Source organism: Mytilus trossulus, chromosome 7 (assembly GCF_036588685.1).
Source record: "Mytilus trossulus isolate FHL-02 chromosome 7, PNRI_Mtr1.1.1.hap1, whole genome shotgun sequence".
In the NCBI taxonomy this organism is placed as follows: domain Eukaryota; kingdom Metazoa; phylum Mollusca; class Bivalvia; order Mytilida; family Mytilidae; genus Mytilus; species Mytilus trossulus.
The window spans coordinates 18,152,805-18,176,155 of NC_086379.1; the positions used below are offsets into that span (position 1 = coordinate 18,152,805).

General features: G+C 31.6%; 1 protein-coding gene across 1 annotated transcript; it reads right to left on the minus strand.

Moving 5' to 3' along the window:
* Nucleotides 1-478: 478 nt before the first annotated feature.
* LOC134726873 (low-density lipoprotein receptor-related protein 2-like) lies at nucleotides 479-19,746 on the minus strand. Its single transcript, XM_063591277.1, has 13 exons — nucleotides 19,676-19,746; nucleotides 16,564-16,616; nucleotides 15,182-15,319; nucleotides 11,915-12,040; nucleotides 11,017-11,142; nucleotides 8,846-8,971; nucleotides 8,241-8,366; nucleotides 7,229-7,369; nucleotides 3,298-3,423; nucleotides 2,744-2,872; nucleotides 2,301-2,429; nucleotides 1,787-1,918; nucleotides 479-589 (listed from the first exon to the last, which is right to left on the minus strand). Coding segments are annotated over exons 1-13 (1,392 nt in total). The 5' UTR covers nucleotides 19,678-19,746; the 3' UTR covers nucleotides 479-551.
* Nucleotides 19,747-23,351: the final 3,605 nt, after the last annotated feature.

The window sequence follows — 23,351 nt, forward strand, 5'->3', positions numbered from 1 at the left end:
AATCATATATTTGATAGAAAACAAACCAAGGCTCCCTACGACAAAAGTCCGAAAATTTAACATGTTTTATATTGGTGTTCCTCGCCATGAAACGAAAATTGAAAAAAAAAATTACTCTTAGAAAAAATTGTAAACGGAAAATCCATAAGAAAATGGCAAAATTAAAATCTGAAACACATCAAACGAATGAATAACAACTGTCATATTCCTGACTTGGTACATGCTTTTTGATATGTGGAAAATGATGGATTTAACATGGTTTTATGGCTAGCAAAAATGAATTGCCTATACGCAGTGGATTTTCACGCCCAGGCATACTCTAGTGGTATAAAAAAACAACTTATAAGAATGTAAAAATGGTATGGGTTATTTCAAAATTTATTTATTATATAATGCTGAAATGTCAATTTAAAATTTAAATACACAAAATTGGCAATATACCATGTGTAAAGTATACTTTTAAAGAATAAATGCAATATGAATTAATAATACGTTTATTTTATGTCATAAAATACAAGCTGATTTGTTTTCCTTACTATTCTATCAAATTACTATGACAGCCAAGGCAATCCAATGGTTCCCTTTTTCCCTGTAAAAAAAAGATATAGAAGCAATAATTTCTTAGACACATATCATATCATGAGACAATTTAAAGATTCTTATATATTAAACAGTTTGACACACTGTACGCACACGCCACCATCCAGCATACCACAAACATTAGCAAAAAATGCTCAACAACGTTATTTGTAAGAATAAATAAATCACTTATCATAATTGATTTCTATACATTTATATATATATATATATAACGTATATATTAAACTACGTACTCAAATTAAGCGTATCTTGTAGCTTGAACATGAGACTTAGTTAAAGTACTTTTCATGATTGTGCAATTAAAATTAAAAGGAATCATTCAAATAGAAATCGATAATGCTGATGGCATTTATATATTTATATATTTCATATATTTAGTAAAAACTTCTTATAAATTGTCTTACATTGTCACATTCAGTTTCTGTGTTTGTCCATGTTGTTAAATCGAGCATTTCTGTTTGTAACGATTGAGTCAAAGGCATAAAAAGGGCAACAGTAGTATACTGCTTTTCAAAAGTCTGAATTGATTGAGAGACAACGAATTGGGTTCACAAATAAAAACCGAATGAGACACATTAACTATCGGTGAAAAAAACATGGAACAAGAGAAAGACTGAAATGCAACACAAACCAACGCCAACTGTTTGTCAACACAAACCAACGCCAACTGTTTGTTACGCGAACTGATTGATAACATCTGCCATATTCTTGACTCGGTTCAAAATATTAAAAAAATAATGTCGTTTGAACCTGATTTTCTAGATAACCTAAGCCGTATGTGGCACAACGTTTTGGAGTATGGTGTCCTCAATGCTCTTCAACTTTGCACTTATTTTGGCTTCTTTAACTGTTTTGATCTTAGAGTCTTATGCAGACGAAATGCCTTTCTGGCGTATTAATTTATAAGCCTGGTATCTTTGATAACTTTTTATGGCTATCCGAAACTCTCGCCTATATGACAATGATAAAAAATGACGCTAAAATGACAACACTATATTTTAAAGTTACAGAAATACGACAGAGATACCCACTACCTGTTTGCACACAAACAGTTATTTTGATCATGTCAGACAGTATTGGTGTACCTTATAACATCTATTACAGCTTTAAGTTGTCAGACAAACAATATTATAACGCAAGATTACATCTTTATGTTCATACGGATTTTTTTTTTTTATCTACTTACGATTTAAGCAAATAGTTGGATTCTCGTCATCTCTGTTTAAGCAGTCTTGTTGGTTGTTACAGAACCAATTATCATAAATACACATTGTATCAGTATTAGAACATCTTGACATTCCCGTAGGACATGTTCTGTCTGTTAAAAAAATAGAAAATTGTTTGGTCATAACATTGAGAATGGAAATGGGGAATATACAACAACCCAACCAAAGAGCAGATACTAGCCGAAGGCCACGTTTTATCTGTCATTTTGGTCTCTTTTGCGAGTTGTCTCGTTGGCAATCATATTCCATCTTTTTTTCTATAGTTTTCCTTGTACTTAACACGCTTAACATAAGTATTTAATGAAAATGCTAGATTCAAGATTATTACACGATATAGACAGACAAAACAAAATTATCATGTATACCAGACTTAGATAACATGTATAATTTTCATTCAAGTTAAACATTATGGTTTTACTAAAACATGTTATTTTTTAAAACACTATATTGAAGAAATATACGATATTTGATTACCTGTTGTACAAGTTTTTGGGATTTCATCAGATTTATCGGTGCATTGAGGATGCCTGTTGCAAAACTGCAGTTCATAAATACACTGAACATTATCATCACATTTCACCATTCCAACTGGACAAATACGATCTTAAAAAAAAGTTGTCGAGACACTAAAGAACGTATATAAAGATTGGCCAAATAACAAACAACACATCGCTTTATATTGAAATTATATTGCTTGTCAAGATATGTAAATAGATAAAGTAAGATGTGGTGTGAGTGCTAAGACTGTTTAGCTGTGAAATGGTTGATAAGTGTTCAAATGTGTCAGGCTTACGGTCGTATTGTTTCTTCATTGAACATTTCCATAGGTTAATCCTTTCAATCTGTTTTGATATCACATATTTAGTTAATATTATATCAATAAATATTCCTAGTTGAATTGAGGAAAACAAACATACTCTTTAAACATAAATCTGGATCTTCGTCCGAACCATCCGAACAGTCTGCAAAGCCGTCACATTTCTGGTCATCGAACACGCATTGGTATCCATTGTCACATTTCGACATCATGCCCCCACAAGTATGTGCTGCAATTGAGCAACTTATTTATATCTAGTCATTAATTATCTTCAAATGTATAGTTAATAGGATAAACAAACAAACACGTCAGATTAGAAAACAAATTGAGAATGCGTATGTTGATGAAGTAACCATATCCGTTTACGTGTTCAATGCTTACTGTATCAGTGCATGATGTGTTCTTTTACCATTAATCCGACAAAACAAACTTTTTTGATAATAACATCACGAGAAAGGCAACATACATGCATATATTTTCACTTTGTATTGTAATTTATTAAACCTGTTTATCTATCTTCAGTTAAAGAAAACAAAGTGTATCTTGATAATCAGAACTATATCTATCTATATAAGTATGTTTTGCTTTTCTCTCCGTTCTTTTTAACGATATAAAATATTTATCACACTTTATAAAATTGCTTAATTCAATTACTTTTACAAAACTGTTGTTCATCTTCTGACTTTCCGCTACACATCTGTTCCCCAGAGCAAATCATTGACTGATGTACACATTCATGCCCATTGGGACATTTCGTAAAAAACGAGGGACATTTGAAGTCTACAAAGGTAAAACAACGAGTGCATTACGCTATCACTTATTAATCATTTGAAACAAAAATCAATTAAACAAATCTGAAATAATCCTGCAACTGATAGTCGTATTTAGAAAACATCAAACATGTACCATACTAATGCTAGACTCTTAAAAAAATAAAATCTAATATATGATTGTTAAAATTGGATTAAGTCTACAGGAAATAATTTGTTTAAAATTACTGACCGATTCAATAAAATAAATGTTTAGAAAGATTGGCCTCATATATTGCATATGTGATATACCATACAATTTTGCTACACATCATCTTTTCAATAAATACATATCATATATGTTGTTAAGGTTTTAACCAAAAAACATGATAATAGTTATCAAAGGTACCAGGATTATAATTTAGTACGCTTGACACGCGTTTCGTCTTCATAAGACTCATCAGTGACGTTCATATCAAATTCTTTATAAAGCCAAACAAGTAAATAAGTGGAAGAGCATTAATGATTCAAAATTTAAAAAAGTTGTGCCAAATACGGCTAAGGTAATCTATGCCTGGGATAAGATAATCCTTAGTTTTTCAAAAATATCTAAGTTTTGTAAACAGAAAATTTATAAAAATGATCTCACTATTGATATTCATGTCAACACCGAAGTGTTGACTACTGGGCTGGTGATACCTTCGGGGACGAAACGTCCACCTGCAGTGGCATCAACCCAGTGGTGTAAATAGTTATCAAAGGTACCAGGATTATAATGTAGTACGCCAGACGCGCGTGCCGTCTACATAAGACTCATCAGTGTCGCTCAAAATCTGCATAAAGCCAAACAAGTAAAAAGGATCGAACATTCCAAAAAGTTGTGCCAAATACGGCTAAGGTATTCTATGCCTTGATTTTGCATTTCTGCTATTTGTTTTTCACAAACTGTTCTGCGCAAATTTACAATTTGGCTGCTGTATTTTTGACAACAAGTGTAACTATTATGTCTGTTGATTTTGTTAAGCTAGCTAAACAACCATGTTTAATTCACCATTTTCTAATTTTTAAAATGCCTGTAGCAAGTCTAGAATATTGTTGACAGTTGTTATCTATTTGTTTGATGTGTTTAAGCTTAAGTTTTAAGTTAAGTCGTGTCAAAAGACAACCTTGGTCGGCATATTTGACTCGGTACACGTACATTAGCATGCGACTGGATTACTATTACTACACAATTTCGGCAAAAATATTTCTTTTACTTTTTCAAACAAAGTTATCACACACCTGCACACAAACTTTAATAAGCGCGTTGTATACGAGCCAAAACTGTAAATTTACAATGTCATTTAGTCCCGGAAATTAGTGCATCATTTACAATATTAAAGATTAAGTTGAGTTCAAATTAAGGATGTACCCCTCCGAGAACCCAAATATGTCTAGAGCTACGTTTTTCTCCTGGACATTATTTATGTTTTTATGACTGTGAAAAAAAAATGTTGAATAAAATATAAAACTGAAATAATTTAACCTAAAAAAAGTATAGGTTGATTTTGATATTAGAAAGTGACACACAATTTTGTTACTTATTTGTGTGAAGTTTATAAGGCTGTCATTTTTGTGAATTTGGGATTTTTTCTCATTTTTCTTAACAAAACGTTGATATAGGATGTAGATGTTTCTTTTAAAACTATTTCGTATACATGCATGTACCCCAAACATTTTGGGATATTTCGGGAAATGTGATTGACTTGATTGGTAACACAATTTGAAAATTTAATTACTCAAAAACTGCTTTTGTTATCGCACAATTTTTCCATTACATGGTTAAGAATTATAATGCTTCTTTTCAAATTCGATATTTTCGACTTGTATTACATACTTTGGAAATAATTTCAGAATGAGATTTTGACAAAAATGGAATATAAGAATATTACATACCTAAATAAAAGAAAAATATAGATAGATTAAGTTGGAATCAAATAAATTGCTGCAATATATTTCAAATTGTATACAGATCTAGAAGGTCTACTTAGATATGCAGTTTAAGTCGACATACGAAAGTATAAACAAGTCAAATACATCATAATCTAACCAGAAATGACGACAGATGTGTTTATTTCCTAAATATAGAAACACAGCTATATTTTGTGTAATATCTAACTAAATATTTATCGGACAAGCATATACTTAATGTGTTTTTACAACGGGTTCCGTTTTTAGCTCACCTGGCCAAAATGCCAAGTGAGCTTTTCTCATTACTTGGCTTCCGGCGTCCGTCGTCCGTCGTCGTCGTCGTCGTCGTCCTGCGTCCGTCGTCGTTAACTTTTACAAAAATCTTCTCCTTTGAAACTACTGGGCCAAATTAAACCAAACTTGTCCACAATCATCATTGATGTATTTAGTTTAAAATTTGTGTTTTCTTACCCGGCCAACCAACCAAGATGGCCATCATGGCTAAAAATAGAACATAGGGGTAAAATGCAGTTTTTGGCTTATAACTCAAAAACCAAAGCGTGTAGAGCAATTCTGACATGGGGTAAAATTGTTTATCTGGTGAAGATCTATCTGCCCTGACATTTTTAGATGAATCAGACAACCCATTGTTTGGTTGCTGCTCCTAAATTAGTAATTTTAAGGAAATTTTACTGTTTTTGGTTATTATCTTGAATATTATTATAGATGGAGATAAACTGTAAACAGCAATAATGTTCAGCAAAGTAAGATTTACAAATAAGTCAACATGACCAAAATGGTCAGTTGACCCCTTTAGGAGTTATTGCCCTTTATAGTCAATTCTTAACCTTTTCTCTTAAATCTCCATGATCTTTTACAAAAATCTTCTCCTCTGAAACTACCGGGCCAAATTATTCCAAACTTGGCCACAATCATCATTGATGTATCTAGTTTAAAATTGGTGTTTTGTTACCCGGCCAACCAGCCAAGATGGCCGCCATGGCTAAAAATAGAACATAGGGGTGAAATGCAGTTTTTGGCTTATAACTCAAAAACCAAAGCATTTAGAGCAAATCTGACTGGGGTAAAATTGTTTATCTGGTCGAGATCTATCTGCCCTAAAAATTTTAGATGAATCGGACAACTCGTTGTTAGGTTGCTGCCCCTAAATTGTTAATTTTTAGGAAATTTTGCTGTTTTTGGTTATTATCTTGAATATTATTATAGATAGAGATAAACTGTAAACAGCAATAATGTTCAGCAATTTAAGACTCAAAAATAAGTCAAATGACCAAAATGGTCAATTGACCCCCTAAGAAGTTATTGTCCTTTATAATCAATTTTTAACAATTTTCATAAAATTTCGAAATTTTTACTAACATTTTCCACTGAAACTACACAGACAAGTTCATTATAGATAGAGATAATTGTAAGCAGCAAGAATGTTCAGTAAAGTAAGATGTACAATGTACAAACACATCACAATCACCTAAACACAATTTTGTCATGAACTGTCTGCTTTCTTTGTTTAATTCACATATACCAAGGTGAGCGACACAGGCTCTTAAGAGCCTCTAGTTTAAATTCTTATAACAACATTGTTTGAATCAGCATTTTGTTGTTTTACTCGAAGAGATTTCTGAGAACTAAGTAATAAATGTTAACAATTAGATTTTACATTTGACATTTATTTATGTTCATACTACAAGTATAGTTTATTACGGCTTGAAACATTTGATTTGTATTTTTAATCATCTTAGATAATTAATATCCATTGTATCATTTAATTCGTTATATTAATCATCTTTGATAATTAATATCCATTGTTTCATTTAATTTGTTATACTAATCATCTAAAATAATTTATATAATGATAAAATGTTTACCAGAACAATAATCTGTATAGTTATCGGAACCGTCTGTACATTTTGGAGCGGGACTAAAATTGCCACCAGCACACATTGTATGAGCAGAAACACACTGCAGTCCATTTTTGCATTTTACAAAACCGGCAGGACACTTGTAATCTACAATGAAAACAGATTAAATGTTACAAATATGTAGGCGACACATCTTCTTCTCAGTTCAAAAGCAAGTTTTCCACTAAAGACAACTGAATACAACACAAGGGAGTCAAGAAAAACTTCGAAACCTTTCATAATTATAATTGACTACGTGGTATGGGCTTTGTACATTGTTGCAGCTAGGTCGTATGATGATTTATAGTAGGTGATTAAATGTACAGTGCCTGATATTCATATGATGAAGACATAATATTTCAATCAGTTAATTGAAGTCTGGAGCTGGCATGTCAGTGAACTGCTAGAAGTCTGATGTTATTTATGGAGCCTCTAGCCTTTGATAGTCTTGTAATATTCTAAGTTTTAGTTTCTTTTGTACAATTTGGAGTTTAGTATGGCGTTCATTATCACTGAACTAGTATATATTTGATTAGGGGCCAGCTGAAAGACGACTTCGGGTGCAGAAATTTCTCGTTGCATTGAAGACCTGTTGGTGACCTTTTTCTGTTGTCTGCTCTATGACCGGGTTGTTGTCTCTTTGACACATTCCTCATTTTCATTCTCAATTTTATACCATACTGGTTGGTAATGACGAATGAAACGATGACCTCGCAATAAGAAGCTCATATTAGGCAAACATTTTCAACTTTTGTAAAATCTTTTTCAATTAGCCTTTAATTGCGAATTATATAACATTTTACGAAGTTAGTTGTTGTTGGATTGTTACATGAAGAATGACAGTAAATACATAATGTATAGAGACTCACACGTGAAATAAATTGACTAACCATGCAAACCAGATCAAAAACATCGGTTTTGAAAACCAAATAATTGGTATGGATGAAAACAGATAAATCTTAGTAAAAGTACTTTTTACCTTTCCATTTCTCAAGGTCCTCATCGCTACCATCCCGGCAATCTTCATAGCCATCCAATAAATTGTCAATCTTAACGCATTCTATTCCATTTGCACACTTTATGCTATGATATGGACATTGGTATTCTAAACACAAACACATTAATATAATAGACATAAAGATTTGTATTTGAAATAAGACAATGATTCACATTTATAAATATGTTAAAATCCTAGTGATATATTCTTCCTTTAAACATATCAAGACGTCCTTGATAAATCTGTGGAAAAAGAAACTAAGAGCACTAAGCTTTTGACAAAATATTGTGTTGATTTGTTGTTAATTTAATCAAAATTGAAAACGGTACAATGATTTTTAATAGATTATTTTTTTACAGGATTAACAATGTCCAATTAATCAAATTAATAAGTTTGGTGGGAAAGTGTTTTAAACAAAACACGATGCTAACGGAAAATCAAAATTAGTAATTTGATAAATGTTTTGAATTTAAAACTAAATTTCAAAATTGAGACCAGGTTGTTCTTGTCAGTAATTTACATTGTACAAATAAATGAATCAATTCGATATTTGTTGGACACAACTTAAGTTAAGTATACAAAACTACCTTTACACATAACTGCAGCTTCATCAGATTCATCTTCACAGTCTATATTCCCAGTACAAACCTCGTGTATATAAATACACTGATGATTGTCAGCACATTTTGTCTTGCCAAACTTACAAGTTCTAGCTGTAATTGACGAATAACTTCATTTCAATACAACACATTATCGAAATAGCCTGGTAATTAAATTATTCCCGGTTTCACCATAAAGAGTTCGCATATATCCTTTCAGTCAAGTCAATCCAGATCTACATACACACGTTAACACTTTCAACCATATTGTTGAATACAATTGAAAATACTGAATAATTGAAATTATTATGCATAATGAATGTTTAATAAATGTAGAATTCATCCGTTAATAAGTAGGTATCACAGAAAGCTCATAAAATACATAATAGAAAACAAACAAAAACTTAAACAACATTGACAAGGAGGCCTCGTTCACAACGCGGACAAAGTGTTTGTTCACGATTAGTTTACAACACTTGACCGTCACAACTGCTGCTGATGGGTGTTTTGTCCTCGATGAAAAAAACACAGGTCGGTTGGCAGTTCTACAGTGTTGTTATAATATATGATCGACTATACTATCAATTAATCATTAAGCCTTTCAATACTTTTCAACAATACAATTTTGGTTGATCATAATGTATAGAGGACGTCTGAGGGGGAATCTTGTTGTTTATTTCTTTTCATCTTAGAAATACAATAATATGTTTGTTTGCATTTTAGTATATTTTGTTATGAGCATTAAGGAAAAGTCTAGAGGCTTCTTGTGTTTTATGAATATCATTTGCTTTACAAGTATACAATTTATGATGAAGAACATTTTCTTCAAATATATCTAGAATGTACCACAGTATACTTGGTAAACAATTGACAGGATATATCATAAATGTGTTTATTTTCTGTTATTATATTGTTCATTCAAAATACAAAACAACCAAAATGATAACAGACATTGAAGACCTGTTTGCGATCTTCTGCTGTTTTCTGTTCTATGGTCTAGTTGTTGTCTCTTTGGCACATTCCCCATTTCCATTCTCAATTTTATTGATGAACCAGTCTTATTAAATACAGCTTGTTGAAATTCTACGTCGTTTTTTACTTATATTTCTTACTGTGTGGCTTCAAGCGAAAACTTGCATGAAAGAAACGCACAACTCAATATTTATTGTTTATAACATGAGATTCAGATTTACCCAGTCATAACAAAATATTTCTTAATATATGATTTTTCGAGTAGCTAGTTATACGGAACCTTTGAAATATGTACGATGAGAATCATTGAAATTTAAACACGAAAAATCGAATTAATGATGTCTACTTTAGGTGCAGCTTGATACAAAGTATATCGACATATCATGTTCCATCGTACTTTAATAAACACCAACAAGTATAAAAGAATTTGTGGATCTTGTTCATTCAAGATTTACCAAGCAGACTATATATTTCTCATGATGTCACGACCATTTACAATTTTATTAGAAATGAAACATATTCAAGACTGTCACACATACATTGAAATAATGAACAACAGTCTCGGGTTTCGTAAACAAAACACAAATTAATAGTAATTCTCGAAAAAGTAGCAACTAAATAAATAAGGAAGTTCTAGAGCAAGGAAGGACTATCTTTCTGTTGAATTTTTATATATCTGTCATATAATCATGAAGATTTAGAAGGAGCCATATTGTTTATACCTTCCTACTGTTAAAATCTGTATGTTTTCCATCAGAGTTTTTTTTTCTTTTTACCTGACAATATGGCAGTATGGGATTTATTTTCGTTCGTACATTTCACGATCGTTATCTCAACAATATGTGAAGTAGGTGTAGTAGTTACTCAAATTGTAATCAAGAACCAATTTAATCGATTTATATATTCCACGTTGTTATTGTCTGTATTCCAAGCAAAGTTATTTGTACCGTTCGATTGCAAATTTATTGATGTATAACCAAAGTCTCTCTTTAAATACAAATTATGTTTGCGATCGGCTCCGAATAATGCAATGGCGATAACATTTAAAAAAGGATTTTAAACTACCCACGCTATATGATGTTTTATTTTTTTTATAAAAAACCCCATACAGTAATAAATCCAATTTCAGTCTTTTAAACAGAAAGGTAATACTCTCATCAATTCAAAATGTATATTGTGCATATTACCTTGACACATATCTTCATCCTCGTCAGATGAATCCTTGCAATCTTTGTTTCTGTCACATAAATTTGATTCATAAATGCATTCTATGCCATCAGCACATTTAACATAGCCACTTTCACATTTCCTAGCTGTAATATATTATTGATATTTATTCAAGTCAAAAGCTTATGTTTATTACATTTAACACTTTAAAACGTCACTTAATTTACTTAACATTGATGCATTTTTAACTATTAGTTTTGATCGTCCGACAGCAGCATTATCGAAAAGCTAATATTTTCGCGAAGGATCGCTAATTTTTGATGATGTCACATTTATAACGGCCAGGCAACGCACATGTAAATCCAAATATCGTTATGGATACATCCTCATTTGTAAATTGAGACACTCAACATGTCTGACTGGTGAATACCATATGCATATGTTTTCAAAAGAAACCTATTTAGGAGATAAAAGATATTTAGCTTATAAATAGTACTTATACCCGATTTCGCTCGATCTTAAGGCAATCAACTATAAAATGAAATATATTTTTTTGGTAATCGTCGCAAAAATGTGTATCATGTATGGTTTTTGTTTCAATAATACTATAAACAAATAATTCCTTACTTTTGTTTGGACGGTACGAATGCAGTACGATTTAATTAACAATGGCAACGGTGAAGTAAATTAGTGCTGAGTCTTAGTTGGAAGTTTACCAAATTTCAGAAATGTAACGTTCAAGATGCATATCTCTGGTTTGTTTAATTATATCAAAAGACGGTCAAGTATAAATTAATCTTGTACAGGTAAATTATTTTAGAATAAATTCCATTACTTGGATGTAAAACATGAAAAAAAAAAAAAATGCACATTCTACTTCGCAAGACAAATTGTATATTGAGTAAACAAGTCAGTCACCTTTACACAAGTCTGGATCTTCATCTGATCTATCTCTACAATCAGCCTGTCCGTTACACAAACGGATTTCATGTATGCATTGTAATCCGTCGGCACATTTTCTTTCATATTCAGTACAGTTATAATCTAGATAAATTCATAAAATAGAAATAAAATCCAATTATCAGTACGTACACGACAACAATGAAATTGATAACACAGTTGTACTTTAACTGATTGTTTTATGTTATTGTCAGCCTCTGTTACACCATGGAAACATCATTGGTTAAAATACAACTGCTTTTCTGGACGCCTTAAATTGAATTCGAACATATTGTTAAACGAAAAATGATTTATTACTAAAATGATATATTTTTAACATTTAAATTTCAGTATCAATAATTCTAAAATTATTCAGAAAAATAAAACTTCTAGCCAATCAGAAAACAAAAAAAATGTGGTCATGTAATAAAGGATGTTGAAGTTATACGTCGTTCTTGATTTGGATTTCTTAATGCGTGGCTTCAAGCTGACGGTACTGCAACTTGCATGTACAAACGCACGACTCAATATTCAATGTGTGTTACATTAGTTTCAGATAAAACCAGTCATAAATAATATTTCTTGATATAATATTTATTGGGGAGCGAGTCATACATAAAACTCTTTAGATATGTACGACGAGAATCATTAAAACTCTGTCACACCATGGAAACATCCTTGCTTCAAATACAATTGCTTTTTTTGGACGCCTTAAATTAAATTCGAACATATTGTTCTACGAAATTTTTTTTTTTACTAAAATGATATAGTTTTAATATTTAAATTTCAGCATCAATAATTCTAAAATTATTCAGAAAATTAAAACTTATTTTCAAGAAAAACATTAAGCAGTCCACTGTTACTGTACCTCGGCAAAAGCCTGGATCCTCGTATTTTGCGAACTGTTAATGAATACATGTTGCTTTATTACCAAGATTAACATAAGGTCATGGTTGTAATAGAAAGTTACTGCAAACCTTCAAAATTGGTTAAAACTCTTTAAATATATTAAGGTAATTGTCGAAATTTAAATCTCTTATCTTCAAACATAAATAAAGGCAACAGTAGTATACCGCTGTTCAAAACTCATAAATCCATAATATAGTAAAGATTAAACACAAAATCTGATTAACCATTTCGTGTGATTGAAAGAATAACAGCAATACAAAGTAAAATCGCATAAAATTCAAAACAAAAAGTCCCTAATCAAACAACATATTCAAATATTCAAACAAATCAAAAGAAGGAACAACAACTGTCAAATTATTGACTTGGTACACGCATTTTGTACAAGTAAAAATGATGGATAAAACCTGGTTTCATAGATAGCTAAACCTTTCACTTATCTGAATAGCGTTTTATATATTATGTTAACATTGGGTTTTTTCATGGATTTCCCTTGTTCATTCACATGTTTAAGTTGAAACAACTTTTCTATGATATTAAACGTAAATTTAATCTAAAGTGTTAAATCATAAAGATTTTTTTTCTGTAAATTTCTAACTCATAATGTTATGTTGTAGAATGTGTTTGATTTTGTGTGTAGTCCTTATTCCCTGGTTATATTTTTTCGGGAAGTCCATATAGTGTAGTATAGTTGGTACCGTTAATGATATTAAAGCTGCTGACTGAAAGATAATTCGCATGTTTTTTTTTATAATTGAATATCAAATGATAACAAACATAGGACAAAATATTTACGTATTGTTGAATAGAAATATTTAATGTCTGTAATTCAAGCTCGCTAGTATTTATATTGCTAACTTATTTATAAGGTACAGCATATTGATAAAAACCACATTCAGGTTAAATCCAGAGATTCTACATATAAGTTGGAATGATTACATGAAATGTTAATATAATATTGTAACGTGTAACCAGGCATTGATATCTCGAACGTCCGTTCTAGTGTATCACCGGCCCAGTAGTCAGCACTTCTGTGTTGACATGAATATCAATTATATGGTTATTTTTATAAATTTCCTGTTAAAAAACTTTTTTATTCGAAAAACTGAGAATTTTCTTATCCCAGGAAAAGATTACCTTAGACGAATTTAGCACAACTTTCTGGAAATTTTGGTTCTCCATGCTCTACAACTTTGTACTTGTTTGGCTTTATAACTATTTTGATCTGAGCGTCACTGATGAGTCTTATGAAGATGAAACGCGCGTCTGGTGTATTTAAAATATAGTCCTGGTACCTTTGATAACTAGTTAATACTTGGATCCAAGTTGTCCACAAACAATACGGCAATACTGAAACTTTAACTATCTACGTTATGCACAATGAACTAAAATATACACATTGACTCTTTGTCGATATAAAGTAACCATGAACTCTAATATATACAAGTATTATACAATATACAGCCTGTCCTCCTAATGGGGCTGTATGTCACTCTTAGACAATGTGGTTTGTACAGCCTGTCCTCCAAATGGGACAGTCTGTCACTACTAGACAGTGCCAATTGGAACAACTTGTCCTCCTAGTGGGACAGTCTGTCACTAGCAGATAGTGCGGGCTGGTGCAACCTGTCATCGGAGTGGGACAGTCTGCCTTGTCATTCCGATCAACTTGAACGTTCACTTTGTACCGAGTACAAAGTTATCTCTAAATATTGAAGCTCTTCTGGCACTTAATATATTCGACGAAGGCGCGCGCTCTGATGAATGATGACAGCTCATCGACAGCCAACCGACAGCATCAAGTGCCGTTTCTCATTCTCTTATATACCCGTGGTCGAATACATTATTCCTTCATATGGGGTGTACTCTAATTGTTACCCTTACGGATCATGCGCAGAGAGAGTCCCTTACGATCACCTCTATAATCTTCGAGCCGGCCACTAATAACTTTGCCGCCAACGATCTAAATCTGTCTAACTCTTTCTCAAACGTAAATCATGCATTGCTGCACTAACATTCTACTTAATTGTAACCTTAACGACCAATTAACATTACACTATAAAATAATTGCTTTTAGTAGTAACTTTGTGAAACAGTTGAGGACTGCTTTTTTATAATAATTTTAGTGTATGTACATGTAAAAGTGTTTCAATGGATTCTTAACAAAGTAACAAGCTTTTTAGCAAAATATATTTAAAAATTAAGAAAACAAATAGGGATGCTTTGCTTTGAAACTTAAGTAAATTTGCATTAATAAACAAAACCATAACCAATGAACAAATAAATTAATATCTAGATATTTAACAGTTACAAGTTACAGCTAAACCTTTAAATTGGTACCTCTACATAAATCCTCGTGTTCATCTTCCCCATTGTTACAAGTATTATAACCATTACAGAATTGCCATATATAAACACAGCCAGAACCGTCTGAACATTCTTGACATTCTCCATCGGGATTAATAAACGACAAATCACCTGTTCAAAATCAACAATTGTAACATATTTCGTAGTTTAACATACTTTAATTTACCGATGTACGTCATCCTATGGAGTATATATATATATCTCCAAATAGATACACTATTCCACAGTGTTCGTTTTCTATCATAAGTACACTAATATAGATTTGCAATAGACAAAATAACTATTACATAAAGAGTACTGTGTAGTAAAGTTAAAATAATAACTTTAAAAAAGTTATGGACGCCATTTTCAGTTGGTTAGATATTTTTTTCACTATCGAATATGTTTTAATTGTTGAAACCAAAAGTAAACGTATCGATACTGTCGATACCTGTCACTTGGCATTGCACAATGTGATGTTTTTCTCTGGCTGTTTATGACGTCTTTACACTAAATCAATTGGATGTTGGATGTGTACGGATTGATAGTTTAGTCTTAGATACATGATTTTTTTTATAAGTTGTTAGTGGCTTTGAACTAACTGTCAGATAACTGCGAGTACTCTCAGATCTGGTCATTGTGTCTGTTTGTGTCGGGATGTATAAGTACCCGGCCACGTCCACTTGTATTTTTGTCCATCTGATGAGTTAAGCCTTTTTCAACTGATTTTTATAATTTGTTCTTATGTTTTACTGTTATACCACTGTCCCAGGTTGGGATCCCGTTAACATGTTTAACCCCGCCACATTATTTACGTATGTACCTGTCCCAAGTCAGGAGCCTGTAATTCAGTGGTTGTCGTTTGTTTTTCGTTCATTTTTTTTTACATAAATAAGGCGGTTAGTTTTCTCGTTTGAATTGTTTTACATTGTCTTATCAGGGCCTTTTATAGCCGATTATGCGGTATGGGCCTTGCTCACTGTTGAAGGCCGTACGGTGACCTATAGTTCTTAATGTCTGTGTCATTTTGGTCTTTTGTGGATAGTTGTCTCATTGGCAATTATACCACATCTTTTTTTTATATTATCATTAGCTTTTGGAAAAAAAACCAATAGCACTACGAGTGCCACAGTGAAGCAGCATCCACCTACCAGATGTTTATCACTTAAAACGCACTAAATTTTACTATATTTTGGGATGTGTACTTAAGTCTTAGCACATGTAGTTGCTTTTGGCTTTCTACTAGCTTTCAACAACTGCGAGAATTATTGTGCTACATATTGATTGCCACGTAAGTCGAATATTTGGTATACATAAATGATTTAAAAGCAGCCACTAACACAGGTGTGATGTCCATTGAAACAAGTATACTTTACCTGTTATTGCAGTTACTAACAACAAAATCAGGAATCGGGAATACATCATTACCCTGTAAAATATAATTTTATAGGAAACTATATATAACAGAACTATAGCATCTATAACGCGTACCTGCAAAGGTGAAAAAGCAGATTATTACCCCGAGAAAACATTTTCAACTGAGGCGACAACAATCTGCTCTATCACCCTTTTATATATGTATTATAAAATTAATCATACTGAAAGTTCTGTTATAACTGTCTATTGGATTTAATTAAAAAGTAGAACACTATGACGACATGTACATAACAACCGTACGTATCTAATAAAACGTACATAAGATCAAGGGTATACGCGAAGAGTAAAAGAGCATTTGCCATGAGATAGAGTTGATTATCTTTCTCGTATCAAGCAATCAAAATTTATCATGTTTACAAAGTTTAATGAAACGAAATAGCACATGGTTCGCACGAAAACATGTACGCCTCGCCTTTGTCAAAAGTTGAAATTCTATTTTTTTATTACTTTTACTTTTATAAAAAAAGAGTTCTTGCAGCATCAGTCATGATAAAAAAAATAATAACAAACACATTGAGATTAAAAGTATTCACTTTAATTGCACAAACCATTAAAATACATTTTTTTTTTATATTCTTGGCAAATATAATTTAGTTTCTGTACCAAATTTGACACAAATTTGACACGATTAAACATTTCTTAGACCTGCTGATTATTTTTTTTTATTTAATCAACGTGCGGTTCGTTAAAATTCTGTTCTTTATTAGTCAAAATTATGTTGTCAAATGAAAATCTAAGTCTAAAATTAACAATCAGTACACATCCAACATTCAATGGATTTTGTGTAAAGACGTCATACACAGTCAAAGAAAAGCATGACCTTGTGCAATGCATAGATGTAGGTATTGACAGATTGTAGATTCATGAATGTGTATATGTATATAACAATAATCTCTAGTTTGCGTTTTAAATTACTGATAACAAAGTCAATATTAATATCAATAAAAACAATATTCAATGATCTAATTACAGTGGTGAATTGGCAAATAAAGGCAACAGTAGTATACCGCTGTTCAAAACTCATAAATCCATGGACAAAAAACACAATCTGGGTAACAAACTAAAGCTGAGGGACACACATTAAATATAAGAGGAGAACAACGACACAACACTAAAGTTTAACACACACAGAAACGGACCAAGCATCAGACAAAATCCCACGAGAATAACAAATATAACATCAAAACCAAATACATTAATTTGGGATAGACAAGTACCGTGACACGTCTTATCGCAATGTGAATTAAAACTCAAAAATAAAAGAAAACAAACGACGCAACGTTAAAATGTTACACACACAGAAACGAACTATAACATAACAATGGCCATATTCCTGACTTGGTACATGACATTTTTAAAGGAAATAATGGTGGGTTGAACCTGGTTTTGTGGCATGCCAAACCTCCCTCTTTTATAGCCATGTGAAATATAACATCAAAATGACAACACAACACCACAGGACTACACTATAAATAAATTATAATTAAAGGATCGATATGTTTACGAGGATCGTGTATGCAATTACTGTTTCGATTATCTAGAACATGAATGAAAACAAATAATGGTATGAATTTTTGCCGAATCTAGCGGTATATTTTATTTTATACTATAATTCCATCTCGATGGAAAGAAACCCAAATTATTCTACATATACTTATTTGCAAATATACGAGATGTTTAATCCGAAGCTGATCTCGGAGCTACAATTTTCGAATGCAAACATTAAAATATGCTTATAAATATATACGTCATTTTAGGAGTTTAATGATTTAATATCACAACATAATTTAAGTTTTCATAAAACGTGTACATGTACATAAAATTAGTTCACATGGCGCAACATTTTATACAAGTTTGTAGAGGTGAAAGTCGTGCATACAATACGTTATTTAAACTAAAGGGAGCTAACCAAAGCAAACTTATCTCCAAATTAAACGTTAGACATTTGATTAGACGTCAGAACATTTCTAAATTAACCTTTTTCAATGAATGCTTCAATTAAATAGAAATATTTCAAAAGTCGTTAGATATTTAAAAAGTATGTTAACATTATTATAATTGTAATACACAACACCATGAGCTAGTAATACCAACACAGAATAAGAGTCCAGCATCAGAGGTTTCATGTTTAAAACTCTTTCTAGTTTTTACTTCGTTAACAGTACACTATAACATATAATATGTAACAAGTTTAAAAGGGCACAACATCGCAAACAAATAAATGAGAAAAAAAATCATGAATAAATGTTATATATTTCGAATAAGTATATGGCAAATGAATCTCATCATGACATTTGTTAGTCAAGCTGAAATAATAATCTTGCCCGTTATGATTATTATGATGAATCAATACGATAGTAAATGTTTTCAGTACTGATGTTTTGGAAGAGGAATACATTACTTACAACTGTGTAAATGATAGTAGGGACAATTAGTGACTCAATCTATGTGTTATCAATAATATCCTCTGGAGAAACTGTCCTTAACTTGTTGTTATACAAAACCTTGCTCAAGCAAAACTGTCGGCCTAGACAAACCCTAGTAATATAATCTGTTGTGGTTTATGGTAGTGATGGTAAGGTTTTATAGATCAGCTTTGGCGTTCTCAGGTAAAGCTAAATGACGACTTAGGGGGGGGTGGGGGGAGTCACTTTGGTGAACATTCATGCATTTGTTGAATCTGTATCGTAAACATATTGCAAGCTACATCGACACTGAAAAGGTAAAAACCATTCTGTGTTTTGCAAACTAATTGTAATACATAGTGTACACAGACTGTCAATTTGCCGAAACACCTTTTTTTGTTCTTCCCTGGTCAGGATTCGAATTCATGCTATTGCAATATGGTGGCAACAAATCGCCTTCGAATATATCCGACGCTAGACCACTCGACCACCTACATATAAATACATTTACAAAGTACTGTTTATCAAAACTGAATTAAGGACAGTAAAGAATAATGTATATTTAATTCCTTCTACGAAATTTGTATTTACTTATCGTCCGGAGTGAAAAATTATAAGAGTTAGAAATGTAAAATTATATACTCACATAATGATATGAAGCTTTTAATCTTACATACGAGAAACGAGTTTTCATATAGATCACGACGTTAAAGGGAAACGAATTCGAATTTTAAGTAATGTCAGACATTTTAAAAACCGCCAATTATCTTGGTTGGACATACTTATCTCTTTATAAATTAATAACCATCATTAATTAATTATATACCTTTATTTAAATTTCTGACATTTTAAATACTGTTATCTCAAGTTTGAAAGGCTAACTATCCATTTATTAGACAATTACTTTTATTTAATGATTGTAAACGTTTCTAAACGAGAAGAATATATCATTATGTTATTATCAGTACCTTCCCATTGTTCATTGTACCAAAGTTACCATTCTGACAAGCTTACAAAAATAAATGACAGCCTTTAAACAAACTGTTACCACTGCATACATAAAACCTTGTGCATTTTTTTTAATGTGTTATTCAAATTTAATTGTTGATAGGATCGCTGCAGATATCTTAGAACATTTGTATACTGTGTTAAACCACAGCAATAATAAAGAGATAAACACGGTACTTTGGCTTTTTTGTGGACAATGAGCTTAACATCATATTAGAAATTTGAGAAAAAATATCAGAATGCTCTGCTCTATAGATTTTTATACATGAAGTCTAAATCATATTCATAATCAACATGATTAATGCTCCGTATCAAATGCATACCTGATAACTTATCAACTGTTACGCGTCCTATAATGTGTAGATACTTTCTTGATTAATCTAGGTTTAGAGACAAAAAAAAGGAGTTATAAATTCTTTCTTTGATAATATTTTACTTACTTAATTTCAAAAAAATTTAAATTACATTTTCTAAAATAGAACAGTTTGTAAAGTAATAAGTTGATTCGTTTAACATTTTATTCAAATACACTGTTGAAGATTACTCAGCGCCAATGAAATATAAAGATGTTTTGTCTTTTTTATATAAAATATTATATCGTCACCAAACAGTCTCATTATCTTGCCGGTATTCTCAAGTACTCGTTTCCTTTATATTACAACAAAAATGTCATAATGATATGACAGAGATTTTTGTTTCAGAATGTTCTAGATAAATATAGGAAAATCAAATGGTAGACAATGTACCCTCATACACCGGGAAGTGGTTAGTCTCATATAGTAAACGGCATGGTTCTCACAATTAAGTTCTACATTCGGAACACCTGAGATCACCCAAAGTTTTTGGTGGACGGAAACCGTCGTAACAATTTGACCTGCACACCTGCATGTAATATCAGAAAATGAAAAATATTAAAAAAACAAACAATCGTGTTTTGAATATTTTACAAAAACAACACGAAACGAGTGGTATGCACATTTAGTGTATGCACTTACACGCCTACACAATATAAATGTAACAAAAGCATAATGACAGAGCCTATACAATATACATATAACAAACAAAACTTTCCAGAGCCTACAATTTGTTTTAGGTGCCAGCTGAAGACCACCTTTGGGTGTAGGTTTTTCTTGTTGCGTTGAAGACCAATAAATGGCATGTGTTCTGCTTGTTGGTTAAGGGGTTGTCTTTTTGACATGTTTCATTCTCAATTTGATTGCTACAAATCAAGCCACTATACTTTTTAAAACAAAACACACAGTTCGTTTTTATCAATGTTTATATTATGCTGTGTTACATTGCAACTCATTTTTATTAAGAACTGTTTGTTATTTTGTGCTTAACATGTCAAAATGTACAACTATGTTATTCATTTAATATGTATTCGTCTGTTTTGAATTTTGTTTTATCTATTTGTATTGCATTCTTGTCATGTAGTTTAACGTTCTTTTTAATCAATCAAAATAAGAAGATTTTTGAAGAGACAAATCGCCGCCATAGATCAAATGATGTAGACATTATCAGCTAAAGGTCACCGTACGACCTTTAACAATGAGCAAAAGCAAAACCGATGAGTAAGCTATAAACGCCTCGTAAATATCTATATATGTATACACAGTACACGTCTTGTGTTTGTTTGTATTATCAAGCAGATGATTTGAGTCTTAAATAAACATTTGTGAAATGTTTGAATATTTAATGCTATTAGCAGCTTGACTGGTGAGGTAATAGATAAAATAGATGTCTTTAGTAAACCTAAATTGAATATCTTTAGGGGGCCTCGGTTGAAGAGTGGTCGAAGTAGTTATTACTGTAATCACTGGCCAGTCAACACTGATGTTATGAGTTGAACCCCACTCGTGCAGGTACACCCGACTCCAATCTTTATTAACTAGGATTGTCAGTTTTCTATCGAAGGTCGGTGGCTTTCTCCGGGTACTCCAGCTTCATTCACCAAGAAAAACTGAGGTTTACGAAATGGTCTAAAATTAACAATCAGTACACATCCAACATTCAATGGATTTTGTGTAAAGACGTCATACACAGTCAAAGAAAAGCATGACCTTGTGCAATGCATAGATATAGGTATTGACAGATTGTAGATTCATGAATGTGTATATGTATATAACAATAATCTCTAGTTTGCGTTTAAATTACTGATAACAAAGTCAATATTAATATCAATAAAAACAACATTCAATGATCTAATTACAGTGGTGAATTGGCAAATAAAGGGAACAGTAGTATACCGCTGTTCAAAACTCATAAATCCATGGACAAAAAACAAAATCGGGGTAACAAACTAAAACTGAGGGACACACATTAGATATAAGAGGAGAACAACGACACAACACTAAAGTTTAACACACACAGAAACGGACCAAGCATCAGACAAAATCCCACGAGAATAACAAATATAACATCAAAACCAAATACATGAATTTGGGATAGACAAGTACCGTGACACGTCTTATCGCAATGTGAATTAACACTAAAAAATAAGAGAAAACAAACGACGCAACGTTAAAATGTTACACACACAGAAACGAACTATAATATAACAATGGCCATATTCCTGACTTGGTACAGGACATTTTTAAAGGAAATAATGGTGGGTTGAACCTGGTTTTGTGGCATGCCAAACCTCCCTCTTTTATAGCCATGTGAAATATAACATCAAAATGACAACACAACACCACAGGACTACACTATAAATAAATTATAATTAAAGGATCGATATGTTTACGAGGATCGTGTATGCATTTACTGTTTCGATTATCTAGAACATGAATGAAAACAAATAATGGTATGAATTTTTGCCGAATCTAGCGGTATATTTTATTTTATACTATAATTCCATCTCGATGGAACGAAACCCAAATTATTCTACATATACTTATTTGCAAACATACGAGATGTTTAATCCGAAGCTGATCTCGGAGCTACAATTTTCGAATGCAAACATTAAAATATGCTTATAAATATACACGTCATTTTAGGAGTTTAATGATTTAATATCACAACATAATTTAAGTTTTCATAAAACGTGTACATAAAATTAGTTCACATGGCGCAACATTTTATACAAGTTTGTAGAGGTGAAAGTCGTGCATACAATACGTTATTTAAACTAAAGGGAGCTAACCAAAGCAAACTTATCTCCAAATTAAACGTTAGACATTTGATTAGACGTCAGAACATTTCTAAATTAACCTTTTTCAATGAATGCTTCAATTAAATAGAAATATTTCAAAAGTCGTTAGATATTTAAAAAGTATGTTAACATTATTATAATTGTAATACACAACACCATG

Coding starts and splice junctions, on each gene's coding strand:
- LOC134726873 (XM_063591277.1), bottom strand. Junction 15,320..16,563: donor GTTAGTAACTGCAATAACAG/GTAAAGTATACT, acceptor GATTTTGAACAG/GTGATTTGTCGTTTATTAAT. Junction 1,919..2,300: donor CCCAAAAACTTGTACAACAG/GTAATCAAATAT, acceptor TTTTTTTAACAG/ACAGAACATGTCCTACGGGA.